Below are 26,538 nucleotides of genomic sequence, written 5' to 3'. Positions count from 1 at the left end.
TGTATTTTTGGTTTTATGTTTGTAAGAATTCATAGTGTTTCCTCCTCTTTGAAAATATGCACATCTAACTCAACAAAGTTTTCCTACTTCAGCAGATACTACTAATAAAAACATTACAGACTAATTTGTCCAAAGTAAAAGCAAAAGTCTACTTAGGTATTTCTGTATCATCTATATACAGCAGTATTTCACACGTGATTTACCATTCACTCTAGTTAGTTCTGGTATTTTTATATCTTTGCAAGCCAGCAATCTGAGCTGCAAAAGTATTTTTGAAGTTATTTTATGCTGACTCTTACTGCTTTAGATTTATGTACTACTTAAAAAGTCGCTGTGTTTCAGCAATGAAAGGTAGTTTGTTATAAATGTCTTCTGTTTTGTTTTCCTGACTCTGTTTTTTCTAGCTAAACAAATCTATTACTGAATCTCTTGGTATAAGGAATACTTCCTGGACAGAACACAGCAAGAAAGATTGCTGGGGAGATTCTTCCACTAATCAGGATAAAATGAAATCTGATGGATTAGGAGCATCTGGACATACATCTAGCACCAATAGAAACACTGTTAATAAGGCTTCAAAGCATGAGGATGTAAAAGGGAAAGATGGCAAAAAACTAGTTTCCAAGATTACTAAGGATTCAAAACCTGGGGAAAAAGCTGCTTCACCAAAGGCTAGAGCTGTCATAAAGACAAAACCAGAAAATAATGGAAATGTAAAGGCTGAAAGCATGCTTACCAAGCAAGAGGTAGAAAAGACATCATCTGCATGTAGCCAAAAAAATTCAGGAAGTGGCAAAGGACTAAAGAACCATGAAGGAAAAACTGCAGGTGCCAGACCTAAAGTGCTGTCAGTAACTTCAAGCGTGCAGATTAAAACAAAGCCATTGAAAAAACCCACAGGGAAGGAATCTCCCTCCTCAGTGACTGTGGCAGGAACTTGCAGCAAGTCCCCAAACTCAAACACAGATAACCAGACTGTGAGTGAACAGACTGAGGAACCCAAAGAGGAGAAATTGGTAGAGGAAGGAAAAAAACAGACAGGTAATTTTTTATTTACATTTTGTGTTTCTGAAGTCCACTTCTGACTTGTCCCAGACTGGTCATAAACTGAAAATCAGCCTGGGAAGCTTTAAAAAAACCTACTATAGATTGGTGTCACCCTTTTCATCTAAATTAATATTAACTTAAAAATATTAAATTTCTCCTCTATTAACTGACTCTATGATGAACTGATAGCCATATAAAATGATAGAAGTTCTGCAAGTTTAGCATCCGTGCTGTTCTCAATAGCTGATCATAATATATTGGATTTTTTTGAGACTTACATGCAATACATCTCCCCCTATAATTAACTACAAATTTACTTTACAATAGTGAAAACAAAGTCATCTGTGAAAACACCAAATGGAGCCACCAACAAAACCAAAAAGACTGAGCTTGACGCTAATGTCACCACAAGCAGGTATGTTACAAATCAATGCACTGCTTTACATATGTGTGTGTATATGTTTGTGCAAAGAAGTTTCAGGTGGACTATTAAACTTAGTGTTAAGTGAACATGTTCTTTTTTTATCTGAGAATGGTGATATATCATATGTTATTTTCAAAACCATTTGAGTTAGCTACTGGAAAAGTTGCTGTAAAGGTAAAATTGGCTTGGCTTTTGTGTTGGGATTGTTTCATACTAATCATGTTAAAATTGTTATAGGTCATTCAGAATTCTACATACTGGAACAGTAAATGCCCATACAAGGTGTTGTAAACTTACTATTTCTGGGATAGTTTAGATTAAACTGGACAGGAAGACAGCTAAAGCACTCTGAAATGGGTCAATTGTGTATTTATATATATGAAAGTACACCCATCCATACAGGTTTTGTTTTCAAGAAGTATGCCTTTAGGTTGCGTTTTCAATGTCTGTTATGTGTTTTAATATGCACACGTATATATTAAGTACAATTTAAACATTGCTAGAAAAGCTTGGAAATAATGGATTATTTTTTTTTGCAGTCTGACCAAAAAATCAACTGGAAAGGGTTGTAATGAACAAAATGTGCAAGGTGTTCTCAAGAAAAAAGTGAATGTGAGTAGCAATTCTGCAGCACAGCAAAAGGCTCAAAACACGCCTACCAATTCTCCCAAGAACCAAGGTAAAGTTTCATACAACAATGAAATGGTCCGCCATTATCATGCAACACTTTGTCTCTCTGTCTTTCCCTCAGCACACGCATTTGGCAAAATCTTCTGAACAATTCTGAGTATTTTCCATGTTGGACTTTTGGCGAATCCTGAATTATAAAATGCAAATGAATGTGTGTCAACTTCAAAATATTTAAGATGGTCTTCACTGCCAACTGGTGTTTTCCTCTGCTTGTTTAATCTGCTTTGCAGTCTTTTATTTGCTGATCACCTGCACTTCAGCACTTGGAACCATGCCCGAGTTCAACAGCAATTCTATAGGTCAAGCATTTCTAGTACGCATCAAAGTTGTGGCCTGCCAACCCCTTTATGAACTGGTTAGCTTATTCCTTCCTTTCTCGATCATCTCCTCTAGGAAAAGCACTACCAATACTGACCTACCCCACAAATACTTGATTTCTACAGCTATTTATATCAAGTGTGGGCAAAAACAATGAAGACCACAGAGAGGAAAGCCTGTTTGACAAAGATATAAAGCATTAAAGGATGGAACTCTTTAATGCCATTTGGACTGGGCACTTACTGGGGAGGGAAGAATATTCAAGTTATATTTCCTTAAATGCATTATGATATGGAAAACACAGCTCCCGTCAATTTGTGGTATTAAAGATTTTGCAGTATTTGCTGACAGAGCAGTGACATCAATTCTGGTATTCTAATCACATTATAACTAATATAATTATTTTCCGCCTGCTTTCATTTCCTGTACAATATAAATTGAACACAGTACTTCCCACTTCCTGTGCTAAGCTGCTGTGCAGTGCTTCTGTGCACTGTTAGCTGTTGCTTTCTGCTCCAGTGATGACTACTTCAGTTAGAGGCTGATGTAATCCATTTATGTATTGCCTATGAAGTGCTTTAGTTTTAAATATGGCATGTAAATGGAAGATGATATTTTTGTCTACTATTTAAGATCTCAATTCTTAATTCTTTAACAAGTCTTAAATCCTTTAGTTACATACAAAGATGCGTATCTTGCTTCTCAGCTTAAACAAACACCAACATAAATTTGGTGAATATACTTTTACTGGCATATACAATCTTTATCGTGTCTTTTTTTTTTTTCTTCACTGTTTGTTAGGACCTCAGGGGGAATCACCCAATTCACTGAAATCAGGAATGTCCCCAAAACATAATGAAGAAAAATCTGTATTGCAACATGTGGCTCAGACAACACACCCAGAAAAACATCCTTCAGCCAAGAAGAAGAGTGTTAAGCAGTCACAAACACCTGTAGCAAAAGCCACTGCAAAAATAACCCCTAAAACTGCTGTTCCATCAAAACATGCTGAGATCACAAATAGTAAAGATCCAAAAATGAAAACAACTGGGCAGTCTGTATTAAAATCTCAGTCCTCTGCCCAAAAACATCCCAGGAGTGAGTCTCCTGTTGTCCAGAAGAACATTCACACCCCTGAGCACAGAAGTTCAGGACAGAAACTTGAAAAAAATGTGCCTGATGACAATAATGAATGCTGTTCTGCAAAGCAAAGTGAAGCTTTGAAACCTGGGATGCAGAGTAGCAGTGAAGATAAACTGCTGGCACCCTGTCAGTCCATTAAACAAAAATTGTCAGATCCTTCTGAAAATGTGGAAAATAAAATACAGTCCAAATCATCTCTAATTACAGAAGAACCTATGTCTCAACTGCATGTTTCACTGCAAAATGGAAAGGAAGCAAGTCAAATCTCTGGAGATCAGACTGGAATTAAACAGATGGAATATACACAGAAAGATAAGACAATTGAAGTTCCCTGTCACGCACAGTCTTCCAGTGATGGATACTCAGATTTTTCCAATGAAATAAACCAAAAGGCCACTGCTTCAGAACTGGTGAAATATTCAAAAGCAACAGAAGTCTGTACTGAACAAAGTGATCCATTAAACTCTGAAACAGGTGTTAACTATGGTGAAAATGCTTTACAAAGCTCTTCCAGAACCATACCCAATGAAGAGGATGAGACATCATCTCCTCAGATTCATATGGAGGAACTTCTTACAGCCGATGAGCTGTGTGACACATCAGCCTTGACTGAATACAGATCAGTTTCAGCAGATTTAGATGATGTTTCAGAATGTTCCACAGAACAAATAACAGAAAAATATTCACCTAGTTACACAGAGCCTATAGATCCTACAGAAATGCCAGAAAACCATGAAAATGCAGAAATTCCCTTTGTGGACCACTGCAGTACTGGTGCACTAGATCCAAAAGAGAGTCCTGAATCAGATACTGGCAGTGCAACCACATCCTCTGATGATATAAAGCCAAGATCAGAAGATTATGATGCAGGGGGCTCTCAGGATGATGAAGGATCCAATGAAAGAGGCATTTCTAAATGCAGCACTACATTATGCCATGATTTTCTCGGAAGAAGCAGCAGTGACACAAGTACACCCGAGGAATTAAAAATTTATGACAGCAGCCTAAGAATAGAAGTGAAAATGAAGAAAGAGAGTTCTGATCTATTCCGTGTTAATTCAACAAGTGATGATGAAATACCAAGAAAAAGACCTGAAATTTGGTCCCATCAAGAAAGTGCAAGGACCAATACTAGAGAAAGCAAAAGTTCTACTTTCAGTAACACACAGTTTACTCAAGAAGCAGACCAGGTTTCTTCTTCTGCTGATGAAACAGAAGATGACAGATCTGAAGCAGAGAATGTTGCAGAAAAACTTCCTCCACCAAATGTTCCTACTCAGCAGTTCCAAGGAATTGATAATTTAGCTTTTGAAGATGCAACAGAAAATGATGCTGCAAGTCAGGAGTTCCCTAAAACTAAAAACTTCAAACGATCTGTTTTACTTTCCGTAGATGAATGTGAAGAATTGGGAACTGATGATAGAGTAGACTCTCATACTTCACGTCAGCATTCAATAGATTCTCTTACTCCTTCAGAAGTATTTGACAGTGTTTCTCAAGAGCACCATGGAAATACTTTCTATTCAGGATACTCACTGGAAATTGAAGATAGACTCCTGGATTCCAAACAGCATAAAGAGAGAGACAATAAATCAGATAAAAGTGAAAGTCCTCTCCTACATCCCCATGGCACTGAAATCCTAGGGAAGGGGGATCAAGGTGTTTCAATGACTGAACAAAACTGCCCAGAGAAAGTATGCTCAGCAGCTAGTCCGTGTCCAGGAGAAAAACAGAAAGCAAACATGAAGAATGAGGTGGCAAGTGAATTTAACCAGTGCAGTAAGTACTTAGACAGTGACGCAAAATCTCAAGAAAGACCTTGTCATTTGGATCTTCATCAGAGAGAAGCTAATTCTGATGTGCAGAAGAGCAGCTCTGCAAAACCCATAGAAGCCAGTAAGAATCAACTACTGACTCAAGAAGGCCAAGTGAGAGACAGTCAACCAGCAACTACTGAATGCGCTAATACTGATTTACTTCCAGGTAATGTATAGAAATAGAAACATTCGGTAATTCAAAGCAGATTAATAGGGAGAGCTTTGGCAATTTGTCTAGGATTGAATCCTGAACTGAAGTAATTTTGGCTGAAACTATACTATTTTTAAGTATTTCACTTGGGTAATGAATGCTTGTCTGTCTGAAATATCCGTCAATACCCTGCTGGTCAATGAGAAACTTCATTACAAGAAAAGAGAGTTTTATGTAATGCTAAAAGATTGGATGCAGTTGTCTGTACATCAGTTATTTTTGATCCAATCTAACATTGACAGCATCAGCTTTTGATGGAATATCAGTATTTGTTTTGTCTGCTTGACGACGTATAGTATGTCTGAATGGGATGTGCAATAACTACAGTAATAACCTTAACTAAAGGGCACTGAACTGTTTACCTGAACAGCTATATGCATTATTATTATTGTAATTTATTTATTTATATATTAAACACAAATTTGGGTCCTTCTCCCACTGAATATAATTATTTGCCATATACATCAGTGGGAGCAGGTTTGAACATTTAGAGCTTATGAGATGTCAAAAATTCTCAATTTTACTAGTAAAAGCGTATTTCCTAAAAGAGAGATTATACTTAGAACTAATGCTTATATACAGAAATGTTCTAACTTGTCTCATGTAGCTAGATGAATACTTGTCTAGTTTTGTGCTTTGTCTTCTTTATACCAGTAATTCAGTCTGTTTATCCCACCACAAATATACAATAGTGTTGATTACAACTATTGTGTATTCAAGAGGAATGAAATGCTGATGATCTATGTTCAGCCAGATCACAGAACAAGACATTAAAAGTTGTACTGTTTTTCTTTAAGTTTGCTTGCCCTTGCCTGCAGCTGCCCTTGCATGTGCAGTGTAGAAATAAGCCTGTGGATAAACATTTTTCCTTTTAAATCTCTTCTAAGCTGGCATAGCTTAAGTCACCATTCCAAAATCATTCTCTATTAATTCCTTCCATGCACCTCCTGGTCTAAATTTAATTTATGTAGTAAATGAGGATTTCATGTGCATTAAGTGTATACTGATGTTGTCATTTTCTGTATCAGAAACTTAATTCTGGAGGTTATTGTTAATTACCAGTGATGATCGCTGCTTTAACTTAATTTATAAATGATACTTTGGTTTTTATATAGGAAATAAATGCCTCAGATTTTGTCGATTTTGTATAACCTTCCATCCCCCTTTTTTTAACCTGGTTGGATTGTCCTTCCTGAATGAGTTAAATTTGCTCTACACAGCCCTGAGGGGAGGATCATCTGCAATTTTTACATTGTACAGTATTGTGAATTATTTCAGGAGACATAGATGAGTATGACACAATGGCAAAAACCTGCATGTATGAGCATCGGCCTTCCAAAACCCTTTCTCCAATATATGAGATGGATGTTGGAGAAGCAATTGAACAGAGGATGGATTCGGAAACAGCAGTTCTAGATGTGGATTTTGAAGATCAGCAGTTTGCAGAACAGGACTGGACTCTTCTCAGGCAATTGTTATCTGAGCAGGACTCAAACATCGGATTCAAAAACTCTGTTCCTGAAGACCTTAACCTAGCACAATGTCTCATCAATCAGACACTGTTTCTGGCACGAGATGGTTCGAATCCTCAGGGTACATCACAAGTTGACACATTCAGCAGGTGGACTGAACTAATGTCTCCACTTGATGATTCTTCAGCAAGCATTACAGTGGCAAGCTTTTCATCTGAAGACTGCTCGTCCCCTCAAGGGGAATGGACAATTCTTGAACTGGAAACCCATCATTAAGGTGAACTCCAACCCATTCCCCAAAGCTATTTTTGATGAGTTGTTTCCATACAATAATGATACTGCATCAGTCAAGAACAAGCAATTCTTGATACTGAGGCAATCTTTCTGATATTATGAGGTAAATATGTTTATTTATAATCTAGATTTAATTGCAAGTACAATAATTTTTCAAGACTTAAATGTATGTCTTTTCTAAAAATGAACTTTGAGCATGTATTTTCTAGGATTGTTAGAAAAATTAGATGATATGAAAGAAAAATCTTGGTTTCCATCTTCACTTTTATCTTCTTTTCTGACATCTAATCTTCTCAATGACCAAGAATTTCAAGATGATTGCACAATTAGTAGAGTTATTCTCCTTTCTTTTTTTCCCTCTTATCTCTATATGGTGACTTTATTTTACAATAATAAAGATTCAGAATGGTTGTGTTGAAAGGTGATGTGTGCCAACGCGGCTTTAAATAATGGAAATACATACTTACATTCAAAGAAAACATTTCAGTATCAATCTGCCTTGGGCCATATTACTATGAGCAGCTTGTTTCATCCGTTTCTTCCAGATTTGATTTTTTTGTGTTTTGGGTTTGCTTTGTTTAGAAATTTCCAATAAATTTTTTAAATTGTCTTTTCTTTAAATACAAGACTTCAGAGGGTCTGTGCTACAGGAACAGCACTGCTTCTGTCTTAAAAATGCACATATTAAAGTAAATATTTTAATGGCATAGCGCATGTATTCAGAGGAGTTGGTAGAATGCTGCTCCTGTTCTAAAAAACAGCGTATCTGGCATCTCCAAAAGTGCATCTCAGTCTGAAGTCATGAATTCATTACACTTGCACCTTTCTGGCGCAGCCTGAGGCACAGCAAGATTCTCAGGAATTTGGTTTTGTTCTCATAGGTGCTATACTTTTGGAGGGGTAACAGGATTCTTGTATCTTCATTAATATGTCTATAGCGTAGCTTTTATATTAAGACTAAATGTCAACATAACCATTCTTCTCAGTATTGCTTGTTCCTCTGGGTTTGGCTATTAATTTGGGTGTGGATGGGACTGTTTACTGTCTTTTCTGATTTGACAGAGGAAGGAGGGAGAAACTATTTGTGATTCCTGCAAAGTCAGAACTCCTGAACCATACAGGTTTTTTTCCCTGGAAAGCATAGGCCCTCTAAGATACCTCCATTATGAAAATACTAGGGCTTGCCTTTCACAAAGCTTAAACAGAAAGTATTCTATCTCCTCTTAGCCATTAATAGAAGTGCCTTCAGAAGTGGGTGCTGCCATACGGGCAGTAAAAGGCTCTAACACTTTTCTGCACTTAAATAGTTCTAACAACATAAGCTGGCTGAAAACACTGATAATCTCATCAGTTTTGCAAGCTTTTGCACAATTCTAACAGTGCAGCCCCATTTTCTTTGGAAACATCCTTTCTTTTATCTCATAGTCAGAAACTCTCAGTTCTGTGAAAATATGAAGCTGCCCCAGCATATGATTAAAGAAGTTAGGACTTGTCTCATCTTTAGACTTGACATAATAAAAAAGCACTCAAGCAAACTAATTTATCCAAAAATCCACTTTGTTGAATTTCTGATACAGAAGTAAAAGCGATGTTTTATTTTTCCCAAAATAAATGGAGGAAGAATTTTATCTCATTCTTCAATATCAAGGCAGAGGAAGAAACAGGAAAACCTTCCTTTCTTTTTATGTCAGTGAAGAATTAGGACTCTAAACTCAGGGAAGAAAAATGTTCAGTTTTATAATAATCTTTCCCCTACTTTTTTAGCAGCATAAATTATCTGAGATATTGTGATTTAAAATACTTTTAACGTAATATGCTGTATTTACCCTGTTGTATTACTACTGATAGAGTAATAAGAACCTTCAGAAGCGCAAATCATCATGAAAATCTGGTTTTCACCTTCAAGTTCACAAGGTATATTGACAGTGGATAACCTGAATAAACAAAAGCACTCTAATATTAGCCATAGTAAAAGATGCAATGCTAGAGAAGCTCTTACAGAAAGCTTAGGCATGGTGTTTTCTCAATTTCTGTGGAAAAGACTATACTATAAAGTTGTTCACATAGAGTTTAAACAACGGTAAAATCCTAACAATATTCTGATAGTGGGCATTCACATGTTAAACAAAATGAAGTGATGGAAAGGAAAAGGCTTAGAAGTGACAGAAAGTGAAGGTTCCCATTGCCTATTTTTTTCTTTAGCCATATTTTTAATTTCTTACTGAATTAAAAAAGCAATACTGAGAAGTCATGCACAGAGTTCCTTGTTTGTATGAATCCATATGGGGGGGGGGGGTTAACTGTTTGGTTTTTTCTTTGCATTTACTTTTCCAGTTGTATGAAAATTAAATTAGCTTCTCCGAGTCCCCAGTGATGCTGTTGCAATTCCTTTAATAGTTTTTCAGTAGCCCAGTGATTAGGATTTGGTGTATTGTTCAGTTGGTATATATGCAGCCATAGAATTCAGTTTCCCACAGCCTAATAGTCTCTGTATAAGTAGCAAGAATAGAAAGCTGTATTGTTTTTAATTCGCATTACCAGAGTGCCTGTGAGGCTTAATCAGAGCAGCATCCCACTGGCTAGACATTGTACAAACACAGAACAAAACCAGGCTTCCCGCAGAGCCCTTATAATCCAAGTTAAGACAAAAGACCAAAAAAAACATGGATGGAAAAATGAAATGAGAGTGTCAATATTTGTCTAGATGATTAGCAATGGTTTCAGCACACCATCAGTTTAAATATTGTCATTTTCTTCTACATGCGTTACGAGAAGAAGAAATTAGAGAGTGACATTTGGATGTTGGTACATTGAGGGAGCTGTAGGAATGTATATTCCTGACCAGCCCTGGGTGCCATCTAAACTGTTCCTATCTCACCTTATTCAGGATGATGGTCAAGTTTTAAGCAGATGCAGGTGGCTATTGTTTTACTAGTATCAGTCATTTGACTTCTCTCAAGTCCTGCTTATGCTTCCTGCCACTGATTTTGTCACTCTTTTGGCCTCTACTCCAGAACATGAGAGAACGAACAGATGTTTGTTTGAAAATGTCATACAGAAACAATCAAACTTAGACTCCAAGTGAACAGGAATTAAGAGATCATAAATGACCTCTAAAGTAAAGACAAGGTATGTACATCTGATGGCACAGTGAAAGGGCATTAATGAAGAAACTAAAGAGAGGACATAGTCAAAACAATGTTTAAATATTTAGCTTGCAGTAGTATTTTGAATAAAAACAGTGAAATTACTTTGGCAAAGCTGAGAAAGCACTCTTGCAGTCAAGAGGTTATACTGACAGCTTACATGAGATTCTTACGTGAATGGGTAAAGATGTCTGTATCCTACAGGTAGTGACAAGAAAGTTAGTGAAATTTAGAGGACAGGACTCAGAAATCAGAGTTTAATAAGCTATGAACCAGGGTTTGCCACCTTGAATATGTTATGAAAGTGAGAAATAAGGACGTTTTACAAGCATGCATTAAGTTTAAAATAGACTAGATCTCCAAAAGGTGGTATTGATAGGCATAATTACTCTTTTTGCTTGGAAAATTATAGAGTCTGGTCTGGACTGGAGAAGCAGCTTTGAAGGTTTTTCACATATAGCTAAACTAGCTAAGATAGTATCTGTGTAATAAATCACCAACATATTCCAGAGAGAAGAAAAAATGAAAGCCCAAAGCTTGAAACCCTATAGGAAACTCAGGAAAGTGGAGATTCTTCCAAATGATCTGCTTAATAAAAAATAATTAAGGAAGTAAAGGAAATAAACCAAATGGTGACAGGAGTCAAATGAGCATGACAGGTTATCAGGAAAAATGTACCAGTGGCTTCATTGTTGGCCCAAAAGACAGATGAGCAAAAAAACTGCAGTTTTGAAACTGGTTAAGAACATCTTCTTAGGGACTGTGATCAAACTGAGATACTGGCTTTCTCAGAGTGCAAGGCAGGCAGTTGACAGTTTGGTAAAGTATGACAGAATTGCAGGAAGAAAACTGAGCTTAACCATTGAGAGAAACAGTTAGAAAAGCACATCAGTTAATAACAGTTGGGTTTTTTTAAGGGCATGAGATTATGCCATATTTGTATACTGCAGCTAAAGAAACAAGACTGAGACCTAAAGTAAAGATCAAGAGAGATAAGTATGCAGGCAGTCTGGGGTGCTACAAGTGATCAGGTTAAGAGCATAAGGAAAGACAAACATCTGCTTCTGTGGTAGAGGTAATGGAAAGGACACTCCATATATTCATTTCTTCTCTTAGAAAAGTTTGCTTTAGAATCATAGAATTATAGAACTACAGAGAAACACAGGCTTGCAGAGACCTCCAAAGGTCATTAGTCCAACCTCCAGCTGAAAGCAAGGGTAACTTCAAAGTTAGATCAGGTTGCTAGGGCCTTACCAAGGTCCATAGTATGTAACATGGTAATAAAGTCAGCAGGAAGGAGCACAGTGCTCACAGGAAATAGTTACTTGAGATAAAAATATTATAATAAAACTACTTATATCTGGAATGTATTAGTAAGGAAGTACAAGAACAGCTTGCTTATAAGGTTTTTATGTTCTGGATGATATGTAACTGAACTGTACATGTTTAATAATCTTATTCCACACTTTGAAAGCTTTTTAATTATTTCAAAGTTACACTGAGCTTTTGAATTTGCAAATTTTATTATTTCAGAGGAACTAATGGGCAAGAGAACTTTCTGTGTTTCTCACAAAGCCTGTCCATAGGACCTGTTCCCCTAGCACTGTCTATCTCAGCTACTTTCAGGGAGTAAGTTCTAGGCACAGGCTGTAGGAGACTGTTTTAAAGCTTTGAATATATATTATTACCACCTAGAAAATAATTAGTAGCATGTTCATTCTACTTTGCTCCAGATAATCTAAACCTTTGCATGAAAGAATTAAGAACCACTATTATGTTCTTCATCTGCTGCTCAGAACCAAGACATTTAAGAAGTCGTTATTTTGCTTCCACTAACATTAAAGGAAGAGCTCCTGTTGACCTCAGCTGAAGCACGTTCAGGGCTTACCTACATTAAATGCATGTACTAGAAGTGCTGTTTTTCCATTTTATCTGCTTTATAGCTTTCTAGTTTTACTCTACTAATTCTAGATGTGACAAATTGCAGCTAGAAAGACTTCAATTTGGGAGTCATAATTGTATGCATTATGTTAATATTTCATCACTGGGCTGATTTAACATTTATACATTGATAAATGACATTCTTGCCGGGACTACATGGGAACTGAGGACAAAAGATAGAATGAGAAGCAGCAGCTTTGTTACAATGGGTGACTCAATGGAAATGTGCTTTTAGATTTATAATCCAATATAATTAGAAGCTTGCATCTCTTGCAGAAAATCCATCCTAGTTTTCAGCTCTTGAACACAAGCCACATATGTTATTTTTGAAAAAAATCACTATAATGTATTCAATTTTGGAACAAAATGCAGCTCATATACATTCTTTGGCTAATTTAAAGCCACGTTTCCTATCAACAACTACTGTGTGTGTGTTTATGGAAACTTGTAACAGAGGAAAACAATTTATATAAACAGTGGATATCAACTGGGGGAAAATACTGGGGTTGATAATTTTTTAAACTTTGGTAACTAATAACTGAAGAAGCTATACAGTACATGCATGCACACATACCTCTATTACTTCCATTTGACCTTCCTTTTATACTTCGCTTTGCAACCTATACTGTGTAGTCAATTAGGCCACAGTTCTGCAAACAAGGGAGCGAATCCACTTAAACATTTGCAGATGGGCTTTCAGGTTAACATTCCCTTTTCAGAAAGGGTAATGGAACTGCACTGGGGGCAGACACTGCATACTTGGGTTATTACATGGTACTCAACTTAATGAGGTTCTAATTCTGATGAACCACCTGGACACAATTAAAGTATGAAATAATTAATAAGGAATTTCATTAAGTTGCTTCCCTATTCTCCTTAATTTATTGCTGAGTTCCCAGCTCAGAAGACATTCATTACAGAAATTAAAGTCCTAAGGAATTTAATTTTCTGTATTATGTGCAACAAAAGAGTTTTCACTATTGCACAGTAAAATACGAACACTGATCAGATCTTCAATAAATGAAGCCTCAGTATTGGGAAGTAGTGACTATAACTCAGTAACTAGATATATTTAACAAGGACATTGATGGTCAAAATAGTTTATGTTAACAGAAGGTGAACGCTAACTGGATTAGAGCGAGTGCATCTTCTGGTGGTACATCCTCTGAACAGAGGCTCACATACACAAATTTGGGGACTGAGTCCAATTACCAAGAGAGTCCATCAGATTTTATATTTATGCACACAAGTAAAAGTGAGTTTTTCTCAGTTCTCACTGCAATTAGTGACTGCTGTCAGATCCACACTTGTAAAAATCAGGGTATTTTTAAGTGTCTGAACAGAAAGACTGGTAACCCAAGTAAAAATTGTGGCTCATGTAACTTACTTTCTAACTGTATAAGCCAGTTTTGAGAGTGAGCTCATTAAATTACTTAAATCTACAACATCCCCATTTATGCAGTCCTTATTTAGTCATTTGTGTGATTTTTTTACACTTGTGCTAAATGAAATCATTTTAGTGTTTCACTTCTTTTCTTACAACCCTCTGGAGTGTGGCATAGCACCCTGCCTCAGTAAAATTACATCAGTGTGTTTAAAATCAGTGTAAATAGAACAAATTATATGTACCTGCCAGGTTCAGTGTAGGTAGCATAAAAACTTTTTGTTACCTTCATAGAATGAAGTAATATTCATGTCCCTGAACATGAGATCTGTAAGACAAACTTCCTTCCCGTAATAAAATGTCACCCTGTACCTTCATGGTAGAAAAGGAAACTTCAATCTCTGCTTTCTGATTATCATAGTCTAGCAATTAGGATTAATTTTATGCCTGTAAAAGCAAACGGATTAGGAGAAGAGTTTTAGTCACTACCTGTAGTCCATGGCTTCATGGTCCTGGAGTATTTTGACCACTCAGTCTTTGGGAGGGCAAGGGGAAGGTGTTAAGCTCTCAAACTGAATGTTTGCATGTTTTTTACCCGCTTGCTTTTCAAACCTAAGTAATTAGCAGGGACCTAAGTAACAATATTTCCAAATAACTCCTTGTGAACAGTCTTCTGTTTCCAGAATCTCTGTACAGTTGCATAGTCCCACAAACTTTCTTTCCCATGCTATATACTGAACATTCTTAGTAGATTTCTGTATGACAGCAAATAATAAATCCTATGTGTAACAAATGCTGAGTCATTGTACTTCATTGGATTTGTGGACTGCTGCCCTTAATTTTTATTTCTGTTCTGTAAACTACAAAAAAATCTGTTTAGTGCACATTCACTCCTGCTTTTTCTCCTCTAAAAGGAAAAAACTACTTTTTCTTGTATCATATCATTGGAAAACAAGCCAGGATGTCTGTGAAGATGAACACTTCTCATATAAAAATCTACAGCAAAAAGTGGTACCTATGTAACTGCCCTACAAAATCAAAAAGTGGTGCTGATTTAGAACATATGGGATGTGGCCCAGGACAGCACAAACACTAATTTGATTAACGATTTTGCCTTGTCATATATCAGTTATTCATCCAAATGCTTCAGCCATTACCTTCATCATATGGGAATTCTAATCTCAAGATCCTTGTATTCCTGCCTAAATGGGGTTCTCTGCTCTGCTCCCTGGAGTTACTTGATACACTGCCGGACACAGCCCTATTCTTTCTCTCTTTTGCAGCTTCACCTCTATGTGGAATGCACTGTGGAACTATGTGGAAAAGGAATGCTTTTGAGATTGAAAGCCAAGACTAGCAAAACATCAGAAACTGGCAAAGTAGAGATTACTCTAAGCAGTAACATAAATTTAGCTCATACTCCCAGCTAGCACAGCATCCCTCAAGGTCACTTTTTGGAAGGGAAATTACTGGGGCAAAAATGCTGTGAAAAATAGGCAGCTCAGAAAAACCATCTTCTTTGAGGCCAGGCTCCGTTTCATTTGCATTCTGACATTAGGCTCATAAAAGAGAAAGCCAAGTGAGAGTCAGACTCAAATGGCATTTGCAAAACACACTGCTACCAGAATTGTTCCTTGAGCAGTTTCTTTCTGGAGGGCTCAGCATGTCCCTTAGCATAAAACTTGGGACCAGGCAAGTGCTAGGCTGGGGTGGCTCTTACGAAGGAGGCAGTAGGTCGGTTCCCCTCAGAACTTCCATAAAGAGTCTTGGTTTTATTTCAAATGCGAACTACTGTCAAATGTAATGACAGGCAGAAATATATTAAGTCCCCTTAATAATAAGTTATTATATATAAAGATGCACAGAATTTACACCAGTTAAAATATAACAACTGGACAGGAAGCAGATTCTTTGATGTTAACATTTTGGCTTCCCTTGTTGTTCCACTCTTATCTATCATTGTACTTTGACACCTCTCAAGTAGGTATTTTGAGGTGGAGGATTGTCCAACTTCACTTATTATAACTGGTGATCAGGGGAAAGGTGTATGCTGGTATCCCAGGAGCCTAAATCCAGTGTTTAAATTTCTCTGTAATGTATTTTTTTTATGTAACAATTTTTCCATTAAGTACCATACATTACTAACAGTATTACACCGAAGGAAACAAACATTTACTCACCTGTTAATTACACTTTGAAACGCCTTTTTATTCAGTTCTGTTTCCTCCCATTATTTTTTCTGCATCTTAATTACAAGAAGTAGATTTAGATTTAATACAAGGAAGAAGTTCTTCCCTGTGAGGGTGCTGAGGTGCTGGCACAGGGTGCCCAGAGAAGCTGTGGCTGCCCCATCCCTGGCAGCGTTTAAGGCCAGGTTGGATGGGGCTTGGTCTAGTGGAAGGTGTCTTTGCCCATAGCAGGGGGTTGGAACTGGACAAGCTTTAAGGTCCCTTTCCACCCGAACCAGTCTGTGATGTACTATGAATTGCTTTAATTCAATTAATGAATATACATACTAGGCATATTCCAAAATACGAATTCAAATACACTACAGTGTTACAAATCAAATATAACTACTACAAAACAGTTCCTTCCTACTCTCTACCCCTGGGGTTTTTCTAGTAATGAAAACACAAATTCATTCATAATGTGCATGAATTCAAACTCCACATCTGCTGGATCGCCAAGCCTCATCATAAAACTGCCTTATTATTTTATAACTGTATTTTATAATAACTCCTGATGTTCTTAAGGCCATCATTTTTGTATGCAGTCAGTGCACGTGGCTCCACTGTGTTACAGGAAACAGCTTCACAGTTTGTTGGTCCTGCCACCGCTCTCCAGAACACTGCAGTCAGATGCCTCATACATCTGTTGTTTTCCTTTAATTTGGTGACATTCATCATCATATTCTACAGAAATTTAAAAGTTCATTACTAGAAATATTTGACTTCCTATCAAAAGTAGCATGCCATTTCCATACCTTTGCAGTGAGGGGCAGCTAACTTGGGTGCATTTGACCAACAGAAGTAGGAAATCGGATGAAAATCTGCTTCCTGACTGAAACAAAGAGAGTAAAATTTAAATCTGTAATTATTTCAGAGCAAGACAGACAAGTTGTTATTTAAATGCATCTTTTTAAATACAGTCACTTTCTTCTATTTTAAAAAAGAAAAACTTTTTACTACAGTCTGTATTTTCATTAAAAAACCCATTAGTTTCAATAGACAAGCATTAGTGTAGATTCACATACTGGCTGAAGAGCAGAACTGTTAAATCAGTGCTCTTTTCCAGTACTATTAATGACTCTGCACTCTAGTCCTTTACCATGCAAAAGAAGTACTGTTTCCTCTTAAAAGAGGCTCCAACATTTTAAGTATTTCACTGTGCTTTTTCCTTGCTTTCACATTTTTATACTGTGTAACTTGTATATTCAGGGTATCACAGAAAGTAACATGGAATATTCTTCCTCAGAAACAGCTGCAGAATTAGCTGTCCATGAAAACCTTCCCTCAAGATTTTCTCCTATGCAAAAGTAGACATTACTTTGTAACTCCTCCCTATTCTGCCTGGTAGGCTTCCACATCCTTGTCCTTCAAATCCTTTTTATCACCTAAAAATATCACAGAACCCTTGTACAGCGGTAATCTCCATGACAACAACCAGATTATGGCAGACTATAAAGGAAGTACTTACAAGGTAGCCGCATTTCCAGAACATACCAGGGGCGGCCATTTCCTGTACACGGCAGGGGATAGCAGAGCAGTACTCAGGCGTCAAGGAAACACAACTGGCTTCAGTGCTTCCTCACTTTCCACCGAGCCTGCAGTTACCTTCTTGGCAGTAAATTATAGGCGCTTCATAAGGTAATCCGGAGCTTTTGTCTGCCATCTCCTCACACCTCAAACTGAGGCGAGCTTGGCTTCAGCTACTGCAAGCGCCCGATAAGGAGCAACCGCAGTTCTTCCTGAGGGCTGAGGGAAGGAGCGCAGTCTCGCAGATGTCCGACTGCTGGTTCTAATGAGGCTGAACTCGCACCGCATGCCCCGATACCCATCTTACTGCAGCATGCTCCAGGTCTGCCAGTAAAGCAAGAAGCACGAACCGGGCCGTGCCTGCCCATTGCTGCCTGTCACCGCCAGGGCTCCCGCCGCCCTTCTCTTTTGGGAGGTGGATGTGGGGATTTTGTTGTAGCGCCTTACAGGCTTTTAAAACGAGGGGAAACATGATTACAGCTTAAGTTGGGCATTGACTGGCACAGAGGCTTTGTGGAAGCCAGGTCTCACGCCAGCAGCAGGCGCCCCAGGGGTACGAGGCCTGGCGCAGCGTCCATGCTGGCTGAGGTCTCGCCAGAGAGCTTTAGCGTCCCCAGCTGCCCCCACACGAGCCTCGCTGAACTATGGCCTGCTGAGGTAGAGTGAAAGACGAATGTACATGTAAAGAGCAATTGCCCACTCCTGTAACATGGTGGGGCTGGAGGCCTGGGGCAGGCTTCCCAAAAGTGTTGGCATGTAAACGGTGCACAGTGCAAACAGTCCAGGGTGCTTTTAGGAATATATTTTTGAAGTCACTTATTCATTATGGTGCTCTCCCTGTTAGTTCTTACACAGGAAGCCCTCTCAGATACAGATTCTTTAAAGCTATTTTGGTATCTGATTGCCATCTTAGTTTATTTCAGTGGTAGTGGTAACCTATATACATTTTGTACAGTTTTGGGGTTCAGTCAAATCTTCTACTAGATCTGTGTGCCTTAAACATTTCACCTCTTTAACTGGCAGGTAATATTTGTTATCTTTCTTTTCCCAAGCTTTTCAGAAGGTAGAACCTGAGATTTCACTGCAAAGCCACAAAATCCTAGGAAAAAATGGCAGAAACCAGTGGGCAGGAACAGTCAAGATGGATAACAACAGTCATTATGAGTACATCTCTCCAGGTACAGTGCTACTTCTCAAGAGCAGCATCTGATTCACAAAGAAGTGCTGAAAGAAGCATTTTCTATATTCTAGATGGGAAAATCTTGTATGCAATGTGAATCAGTCTAGTTTTTTGAGGATCAAGCAGTAATATTAACCTGACGTTGCTTCTACTGTAGTGCTGGTTCTTTGTGGGTGTTGATTTTCTCCTCACTGCTTCTCTATCTATTTAGTATTCTTGCCACCTGCTATTCTGAGTTTCACTGCTTTAGGATTGTCCTCCTGACTCATCATTTCTACACTGCACTGATGCTCCTTTCAATTAGCACTGTAAATAATTCCCATCGGAATGGTTTTATTTCTCTGAATTTCTCCCTAGACATTTTATTTTCTACTACATACTATCAACATTGAGGTACACTATTAAGAAGTGTGCATTTCAGTTTAAAATAGAGTTACAGCTAGTGATGTGTATTTGTATCTATTAACATCAGAAGCCAAGACTGTGTTCCCCAGTAAAGTGAAAGGATATGTCAAGGAGCTAGTAATTAGTTTCTGCAGCTAATGCCAATTTCATGTCAGCTGGCTGGAATTTAGAGGCATGAGGGCTTTGATTCACCAGGAAGGTTATCTTCCGGTTGGTTGACAAGGTTATCATCTCATTTCTTGCTGTATAAATGAGTGAATGGTTCTGAAGTTATTCCTGAACCTCCTCAGTTTAAAGCCTGTCCTTACTTGTCTGCTTGTCTCAAAATGGCAGCCTGTAAACTATTCCAGATTGGGAACTGCTTCAAGAGCAGCTTAATCCATAATACAGTGACAGGTATTGGAGAGCAGTGACCTCATCAGATATACCAGCAAAACTCATTCCTGAGAGCCCCAGCTCTAGTAGAAACTACAGCTGTCAGTAAGGTCTCCCTGTGAGGAAAGATGTGGAAACAGCTGAATACAAAGCTAAGATGGCTTTTTGTTTACAAAGTAGTGCTTTGTACCAGTTTTGGTTACGAGCTTTCTCTTTCCCCTCTGCAGCTATACTTCTCTTATAGCTGTTACTTGTATTTGTGCATTAAAGAATTCACTGTCAACAGTGGCTTAGAAGCAGAGAGTTTTTCCAAAATTGTAGTTATAGCTCATAAGCAGGTGTCATTGTTTGTTCCCTTTCCAGACCAATTGAAAGCACAGCATTCCTGGTTACTGTCTCCTGCAGGGTTCACCTGCTATCCTGACTTTATTTTGTACTCTACCACTAAACCATGACACTTCCCCACATAGGCAGGTTGCCTATGTTTTAACTGGGTGGGTTAAAGAACATGATACTAGCTAAAAAAAGGGTTCAATGATTTCACCTTTCAAATGTGTTTGAACAGCTTCTCTAGAACATACCACAGAAATGGTTTCTGCAGGCTGTAAAATACATTCAAGCCCACTCCATTCTGTAGATGATTATGTCGCATAGTGCAATGTTCCAGTTTGCCTATCAAAAGGCTTTAAAGAAAATCATGTCCCATACAGATTTTCTGAACTATCTTCCAAATGAAATGCTGACATCTGTGGAAATAATGCAGGCTAATTAATTGAAGTCATGGAAACACACTACTGCATGTTCCTCACTGCTGCAAATCCTCCTTTAGCACATCTCACAAAAATAAACTGTAAAATGCTTCAGCTTCTTTATGTATTATGCGAAAGTTTCCCGAGGCAAACTGAATGTGTGCATCCAAAACTGCCTTTCAGTGTTTGATAACCTCCAATGCAAACAATTCAGAATTTCATTAACTGAACCAGTTTAATTAACATTTTACTGCCTTTTTATTGCTAGTGGAATGAAAAATATTTTTTAACCCACAGTGCTCAAGTTCTATCTCTAATGGTTCAGACAGGGCTTTAAGAATATTTCTACCAAGCTTGTTGGCTGAAAACGTATTTTAAAAATAACCTTTTGAAATTTATTTAGAATCATGAAATTTCTACAGTTCTACAGAGGCAACAGCACCGTGTTCGATACTCAGATTCGGTGGAACCTGGATCCGTGATTTTTTCTCTTTCTGGTACAGTACTTTGAGTTTATGCTTTTAAACTCATTAACTCCAATGACGTGCAAGATCAGGCACTGCTGTAGGCTACACTGAACTGAATAAAAACTGCCGTATTGGAATGTCATGCTAGTAGTGGAAGGAGCTGTGGTATGGTTAGATGTAAATCATGGGAGGGGGCAGAGAACTTTGGGGATGAAACGTTTTGTACTTTTTTTGGACATTTTGTATAGCATTACATCACTTCATTAGATTTGGTGATCATCAGCTGAGCTGTTCAGTAAATTCTTGCTATAATTGAGCAAGCACATTGAGTGCCACTAACATATAAGATAGCTGTCAGGATCTTTCGCGTTCCTGGCTGTAAACACAAGAGTGAATCAAGATACTAAGCTTTCATCCTCCAAGTTGAGTTTGCAAACCTGGTGGTAGCAGAGGAGTTAGGGAAAAGATCCTGTAAGAAGTTTTGATTAGGAAATTGCTGAACCTGCAAACATGAAATACCTATCCTTCCCTTTTAGAGCAGAAGATGCTTTAAACAGGTAGACAAGATCCTTTATCCTCCTGAACTATAAGGACTAACAAGGCAAACATTGGCTTAGACTTCTTTAGCCTCAATTGTTAAGCCTCCTAAACCTCAGCCTTTTTAATTTTTCATTTCAGAATAATTTACTTAACAGGGTTATAGTTTAATTTTTCATGATACACAGTTTAGGTGACTTTCAAGATGTTTATCTCATTTAGAAATTGGACTTGCTGAGCTATTCAATCAATCTTTGCATTTGCCCTAAACTCATTCTATTGCGGCAGTTACTTTCAAAGGCATTCAGAGTCTGCACTTTGAGTGTATTGAACAGTTGGGGATTGTTTGATGTTTTGGTAGAAAATAACCTCTGAATTACTTGTAGTTTTATCTTCAAATTAGTAGTCATCACTGGCCAAATCTCCTGACTGCATTTCAGTGTCAAGGTGCATAAATTCATCTGTGTGCTTTGTTCCATTGCCTTTTAAACTACTGTTCGAGTAAGAATTCTGCTTCCTGGTTTGTGATGAGAACCTCACACTGCTGCCATGACATGTACGTTTACATCACTTTCTTCAATAGGTGTTGCATTTATGCTGTCAGACACTCAAGACCTGTGTATGACAGGGGAAGAAGAGTTTTCTCAACGAATTCAGAAGTTCATGAGCATTCACCGGAACAGTTTTCTGGTTTTGTCAGCTGCTCTTCATGGCCCAGAAGAATGGAATGTTATGTTGACGATTCAGAAAAGGTATGATTTCAACATCAAACCAAGCTTTTTCTTGCTACGAAGAAATGAAGTAGCAGTCCTAGATTCAGGATGATTGTTTTAGGAATTATTTTCAAAATTATTATTTTTGTTTTGCTAATGCACTGGAAAATTATTTAAGGTATATGTTTAATAATGGCAAATGAACGCCAAGTGAATCAATCTGACATGTCATAGGTAACAGAAGGGGAAGTTCCTCAAAACATAGCCCTAAAGTGATTGAAAGGGATGTTATTTGCTATGTAATAGAATTCTTTCTAAGGTTTTCTCTTGAACTGGAAAATCAGGCAATTTTCTTGGCTCTGGCAGCATCTTTTCATAGTCATTTTCAAAATGGAACAGGCAACGTTCCTACCTGAGAAGAGGCTTTATTGTAAAGTACAGATTCTTCACCAGCTTTTAAAATCTGTTTACTTGGAACAGTGTCTCTTATACAGTCCTGGAGCAATTGAAATAATCAGTGTTATTTTAAAGCAAAAGTACAAACCTGGTTTGTTTAAAATGGTATCTGTGATTTAAAATGAAGCCTGAAAACATGCATGTTTCAGCATATACCTTGCTGACAACACTTACCCAATTGTGCTCCATATTCGCTGTCAAAACTGTTTCCTGGTAGGTACAGTACTCCTAACTGCAGTTGATTTTTCGCTCTTGACATCAAAGAAATGACTATTCTAATGGCTTCTTTGATCTTTACCTCCTGGAAGCTAGCACCAGTTCCATTAAATCCTGGGCACGGTCCCAGATGCTGATGAGCAGCACAGTGTGCAGGATGAAATGCAGGAAATCTATTACCCACTTGTGAAAATTCCATACATTTTCATGAGAGCTCTCAAAAGCTCTGCCACCATTCAGCAAGAACATGTTATTCAGCTGATGGCAATGCTAATTCTGAATCTACTTCATTGTGTACGCAGATTTTGTGCATGTGTCGATTAATAACAACTGTGGTGCTCTGAAGCCATATTCCAGTTGGCAAGTCAGTCATTTTATTAAAATAAAAATAACACTTTTGCCATTGCAGGCCATAACCAAATTGATGTTGACAAGGCACAAGTATATTATGATGCAGGTACTTTTTTACTACCTGGCAGCTTGGAGTTCTGCTATTGTATGTAAATTACTGACAGAGCTTTTGCATTGCTGGGATTCAAACCTGTGCCATGTTCTCTTGAATCACCAGTCACCTGTTGGATTTGTTAAAAACGAAGTACCTGGTATTCTCAGGTCTTCCTGAATTATTGTTTCTTTCTGCTTATCTATGGTTTTGTTGCAGCTGGGAAGGGATTTTTTATTATTATTAACAAGAACATTATGGGATTGTTGCTCAACAACATGAACACTTGATGCGGATTCTGCATATCGGGGGGAAGTGGGAGAAAAGCTATTTTTATCATCACAGCTCCAATGAGCATCCCACTAGGAGCCTCAGTAAATCTGAATGTTAAATTTTAAACACCGTGGAGCAAAGACCAGCCATGTGTTCTAACAGACAGTATTCTGCATGGTGATCAGGTTAATAAAATTCAGACTAAATTTAGACCCACTGTTACTGGAAGCAAAACTACTGATAGAAATGGATTTTCATGGCTCTAGGTAAGTACACATCACTGTTTCCTTGTTCTACTTTGTTCATTCATACTTTGCTTAGTCTATTGCTATTACTAGCAAAGCTGCATGTATTTATTTCTCTAATCCCTAAACGTAAATCAAACCGCAGTTTCTGCATGAGATTGTAGCAGGACTCAACAGTGACCCAAGTACCTCCTCTTAGGGAAGGACACTGCTTGTAACATTTATTTTTGCTAATTAGAAGAATGGGCAGCCAAGTTCAGCCCAGCTATCTACCCAGCATGGGTCCTAATGTGATTGAGTCCAAATCATCGAGCAGACTGAGGGGTAGAGCAGGTGGCAGTCACAAGGGGAGAAGACAGGGGAATACAACTGAGCAGCTGGGCACTTCCTTTGGATTGATTTTGTTTATCTAAAATTCCTCCTTTTCTATGGTTAAGCCCCTCTGATATTTTAGCTCTACACCAGCAAACAGCAGCAATGCTCACTTTGGTGTCGTTGCTACAACACACTTAAGATACAAGTCTTAAGGAATGAATCTGTGCTTGCCTAATCTTTGATCTCGTTCTCTCCCCCATGACTGCACTGAATGACACGCTAGGATTTTAAATCTGCAGATTTCATCCTCCAGGATAAATGCATATGAATAATGTTATTTATAGAATGAATTTTGGGTTAAATTATTTGAATGAGCAAGTCCTTACAATAAATTCTTAGCGGAATTATCCCATTATCTTAATCGCAGCTGATGTGTAGGTTGCTATAATTAGATACTACACTAAAAAGATTTAGTTCAGATACTTCAAATGATGTATTTTTAGCACAGTTGTTTTTAGATATTTTCCTGTGTTTTTCCAAAGCCATTAAAAAAAAAACCTGAATATTTTTTCCTGGCACTGAAAATGGACAGTCTTCAATACAGCAGGAGAGGGGCCAGCTCTCTCTGAATGTACACATGCTTAAGAAGCGTTGACATATTACAGCCCTAGAAGAAATAAGCCCTTCCAGATCCCACCTAAACAAGTGGGACAGAAATGGGACAGATGGCTATACAAACCACAGGAACTCTACAGTGGCCTTTAATGATAAAGGCAATGTTCATTGTACTTGTGAAGGCACAGCAAGAAGTTGTTTCCATCATGTGGGAATGCTTTTTTAGTTTTGTGGCATAATAAATTAAATGTGCTTCTAAAAGTAACCTTAATTTATTTTCATGTTTAGATTCCTGGGCAGTAATTTACGTATAATACCAGTTCATAACAGTGCTGAAACTGTTAAGTTAATGCTAACTATAGCTAAGGTAAGTCTGGCTGCATATTCTCAAAACTATTAGTTCTTCAGAATTATCCAGGAAAAGCCAAGAACTATAAAAATACTTATTTTTCCCTAAATGGAGCATTTTGGTTCATATTGACTACAATCCATTAAATACATGGAGGTAGGACCAGCACTGTGATACTTTAACAATAAAGACTCAGCTAAAGGCAATTTAAAAAGCTCTAAATAGCATCTATGAAGACAAACTAGATATTTAAGAGTTAACTTGGCTTTTCCTTACCACTGTTAAGTTAGGATGTCTTCATTTATTAGTACAGAACCAGCATAAGATCTAAATATGCAATGACTTGAAGTAAAAATGACAATCTGAAGACTCTAGTTACCTGTGGACTTCGATGATGCACATACTATTATATTATTCCTACAGCTTAATGAGTGTAATTTGTCTGTGTATCTGCAACATAGCCTATATGCACAACACACAATTAAACCTGTTTACTGAACATCTTTAAAGAACATGAAGATTTTAATTTAGATACTCACTGTAACCAGTCCTAGCAGCATCCCCTGTACTAAAAATAAAAAGAGCAGGCTGAAAGACATGCTAGGAATCAACTATGAATTTACATTTTATCCTTTCCTTAAGTAGGCATCTCAAAATGAAATTGCAAATTATTAAATACTTATTACAAATTTGAACACCGTACTTAAAATTTTTTATGGTATCTACTGATGTCTGTCCCAGACTCTTAATACAGTATTAACCTAAAAGCTTTTAAGATTACTGTTGATCCTATAAACTTGAATTTGCTTTCCTACTTGTTCAGGATGTTTACACCAAACTCCCATAGGAGACCCCCATGAAGAGTGATAATAGCACATACCACAAATCTATTGGTTGCTGTTACATTATTTCTTAACTAGTACAGTGCAGAGCTAGTTTAATGAGCTCTTCTTTTGCAACAGAATCCTTAACTGGTATAGGGCCTAAAAAAGAACTTCTGGCCTTGGTACTGGCCAAGAGAGCAATACCATCCAACTAATCCTGAGCTACCTACCCAACTCCTGTTAAAATACTATCCAGATAATTAGATGTAGTGCTGACAGGACTGGTTATGTTAAGACTGGTCTTGCACCTGAGGCGATACACCAGATCACCTCTGTGTATATCATTCCTGAATATCCATTTCAGAAAACAGGCTTCAGATTTCAGTGCTGAGTAATTTTACATCTGTTCTATTTGAAAAATAAGATGTTGAATATTCTATTACCTAAGAGTTACTGTGTCCTACTAATAATATTATTCTTTTCTCCAAGATAACTTCCAAGCCACAAGCAAATGATATTCGTTACAAAATGGCAACGACAAAAGCCCAAATCATAGAAAACAGTCCAGTTTGGAAGATGCTTCAGGAGTACCAGCTGCAGTGGAATTGATTTAGCATTTGAGGGTTTTATTCATAAACAGTGGCTACATTTTACACAAAATATAGAATGTTCTTAAAAATATAGTGACATTTCAGAAGACTGTATATACAACTTATGCAGTTGGAATGAAAAATT

General features: G+C 37.6%; 3 protein-coding genes across 5 annotated transcripts in view; 2 read left to right on the top strand and 1 right to left on the bottom strand.

Annotated features, from left to right (window-relative positions):
- The window catches only part of BTBD8 (BTB domain containing 8), a 33,961-nt gene extending 26,125 nt beyond the window's left edge, over positions 1-7,836 (top strand). For all 3 annotated transcript variants that reach the window (XM_061379213.1, XM_061379214.1, XM_061379215.1), the window contains 5 exons: positions 405-1,041; positions 1,375-1,462; positions 2,011-2,150; positions 3,281-5,605; positions 6,929-7,836. In XM_061379213.1, coding sequence (XP_061235197.1) covers positions 405-1,041; positions 1,375-1,462; positions 2,011-2,150; positions 3,281-5,605; positions 6,929-7,398 — 3,660 coding nt within the window. In that variant the 3' untranslated portion in view covers positions 7,399-7,836. The remainder of the gene's footprint in view (positions 1-404; positions 1,042-1,374; positions 1,463-2,010; positions 2,151-3,280; positions 5,606-6,928) is intronic.
- Positions 7,837-16,623: 8,787 nt separating this feature from the next.
- GFI1 (growth factor independent 1 transcriptional repressor) overlaps positions 16,624-26,538 on the bottom strand; it is a 108,002-nt gene continuing 98,087 nt past the window's right edge. The window contains exon 8 of the mRNA XM_061379219.1: positions 16,624-16,634. Within this exon, the coding sequence (XP_061235203.1) occupies positions 16,633-16,634 (2 nt within the window). The 3' untranslated portion in view covers positions 16,624-16,632. The remainder of the gene's footprint in view (positions 16,635-26,538) is intronic.
- On the top strand, positions 18,650-26,535 carry CUNH1orf146 (chromosome unknown C1orf146 homolog). Its single transcript, XM_061379297.1, has 5 exons — positions 18,650-18,820; positions 20,755-20,848; positions 21,939-22,107; positions 24,919-24,997; positions 26,293-26,535. Exons 1-5 carry the CDS (start codon positions 18,752-18,754, stop codon positions 26,410-26,412), a joined length of 531 nt encoding a protein of 176 aa, XP_061235281.1. The 5' UTR covers positions 18,650-18,751; the 3' UTR covers positions 26,413-26,535.

Source organism: Neopsephotus bourkii, unplaced genomic scaffold, assembly GCF_033783945.1.
Source record: "Neopsephotus bourkii isolate Nb327-2 ecotype Australia unplaced genomic scaffold, CSIRO-AGI_Nbou_v1 NB_1768, whole genome shotgun sequence".
Lineage (NCBI taxonomy): Eukaryota > Metazoa > Chordata > Aves > Psittaciformes > Psittacidae > Neopsephotus > Neopsephotus bourkii.
This window is presented reverse-complemented; position numbering and strand designations above follow the sequence as displayed.

What these genes read in the sequence shown, in the direction of transcription:
- CUNH1orf146 (XM_061379297.1), top strand. Translation starts at nt 18,752, where the DNA reads ATGGCAGAAACCAGTGGGCAGGAACAGTCAAGATGGATAACAACAGTC. An exon ending in ATGTTGACGATTCAGAAAAG is followed by an intron (nt 22,108 to 24,918) that starts GTATGATTTCAA and finishes TTTCATGTTTAG; the next exon opens with ATTCCTGGGCAGTAATTTAC. An exon ending in TAATGCTAACTATAGCTAAG is followed by an intron (nt 24,998 to 26,292) that starts GTAAGTCTGGCT and finishes CTTTTCTCCAAG; the next exon opens with ATAACTTCCAAGCCACAAGC.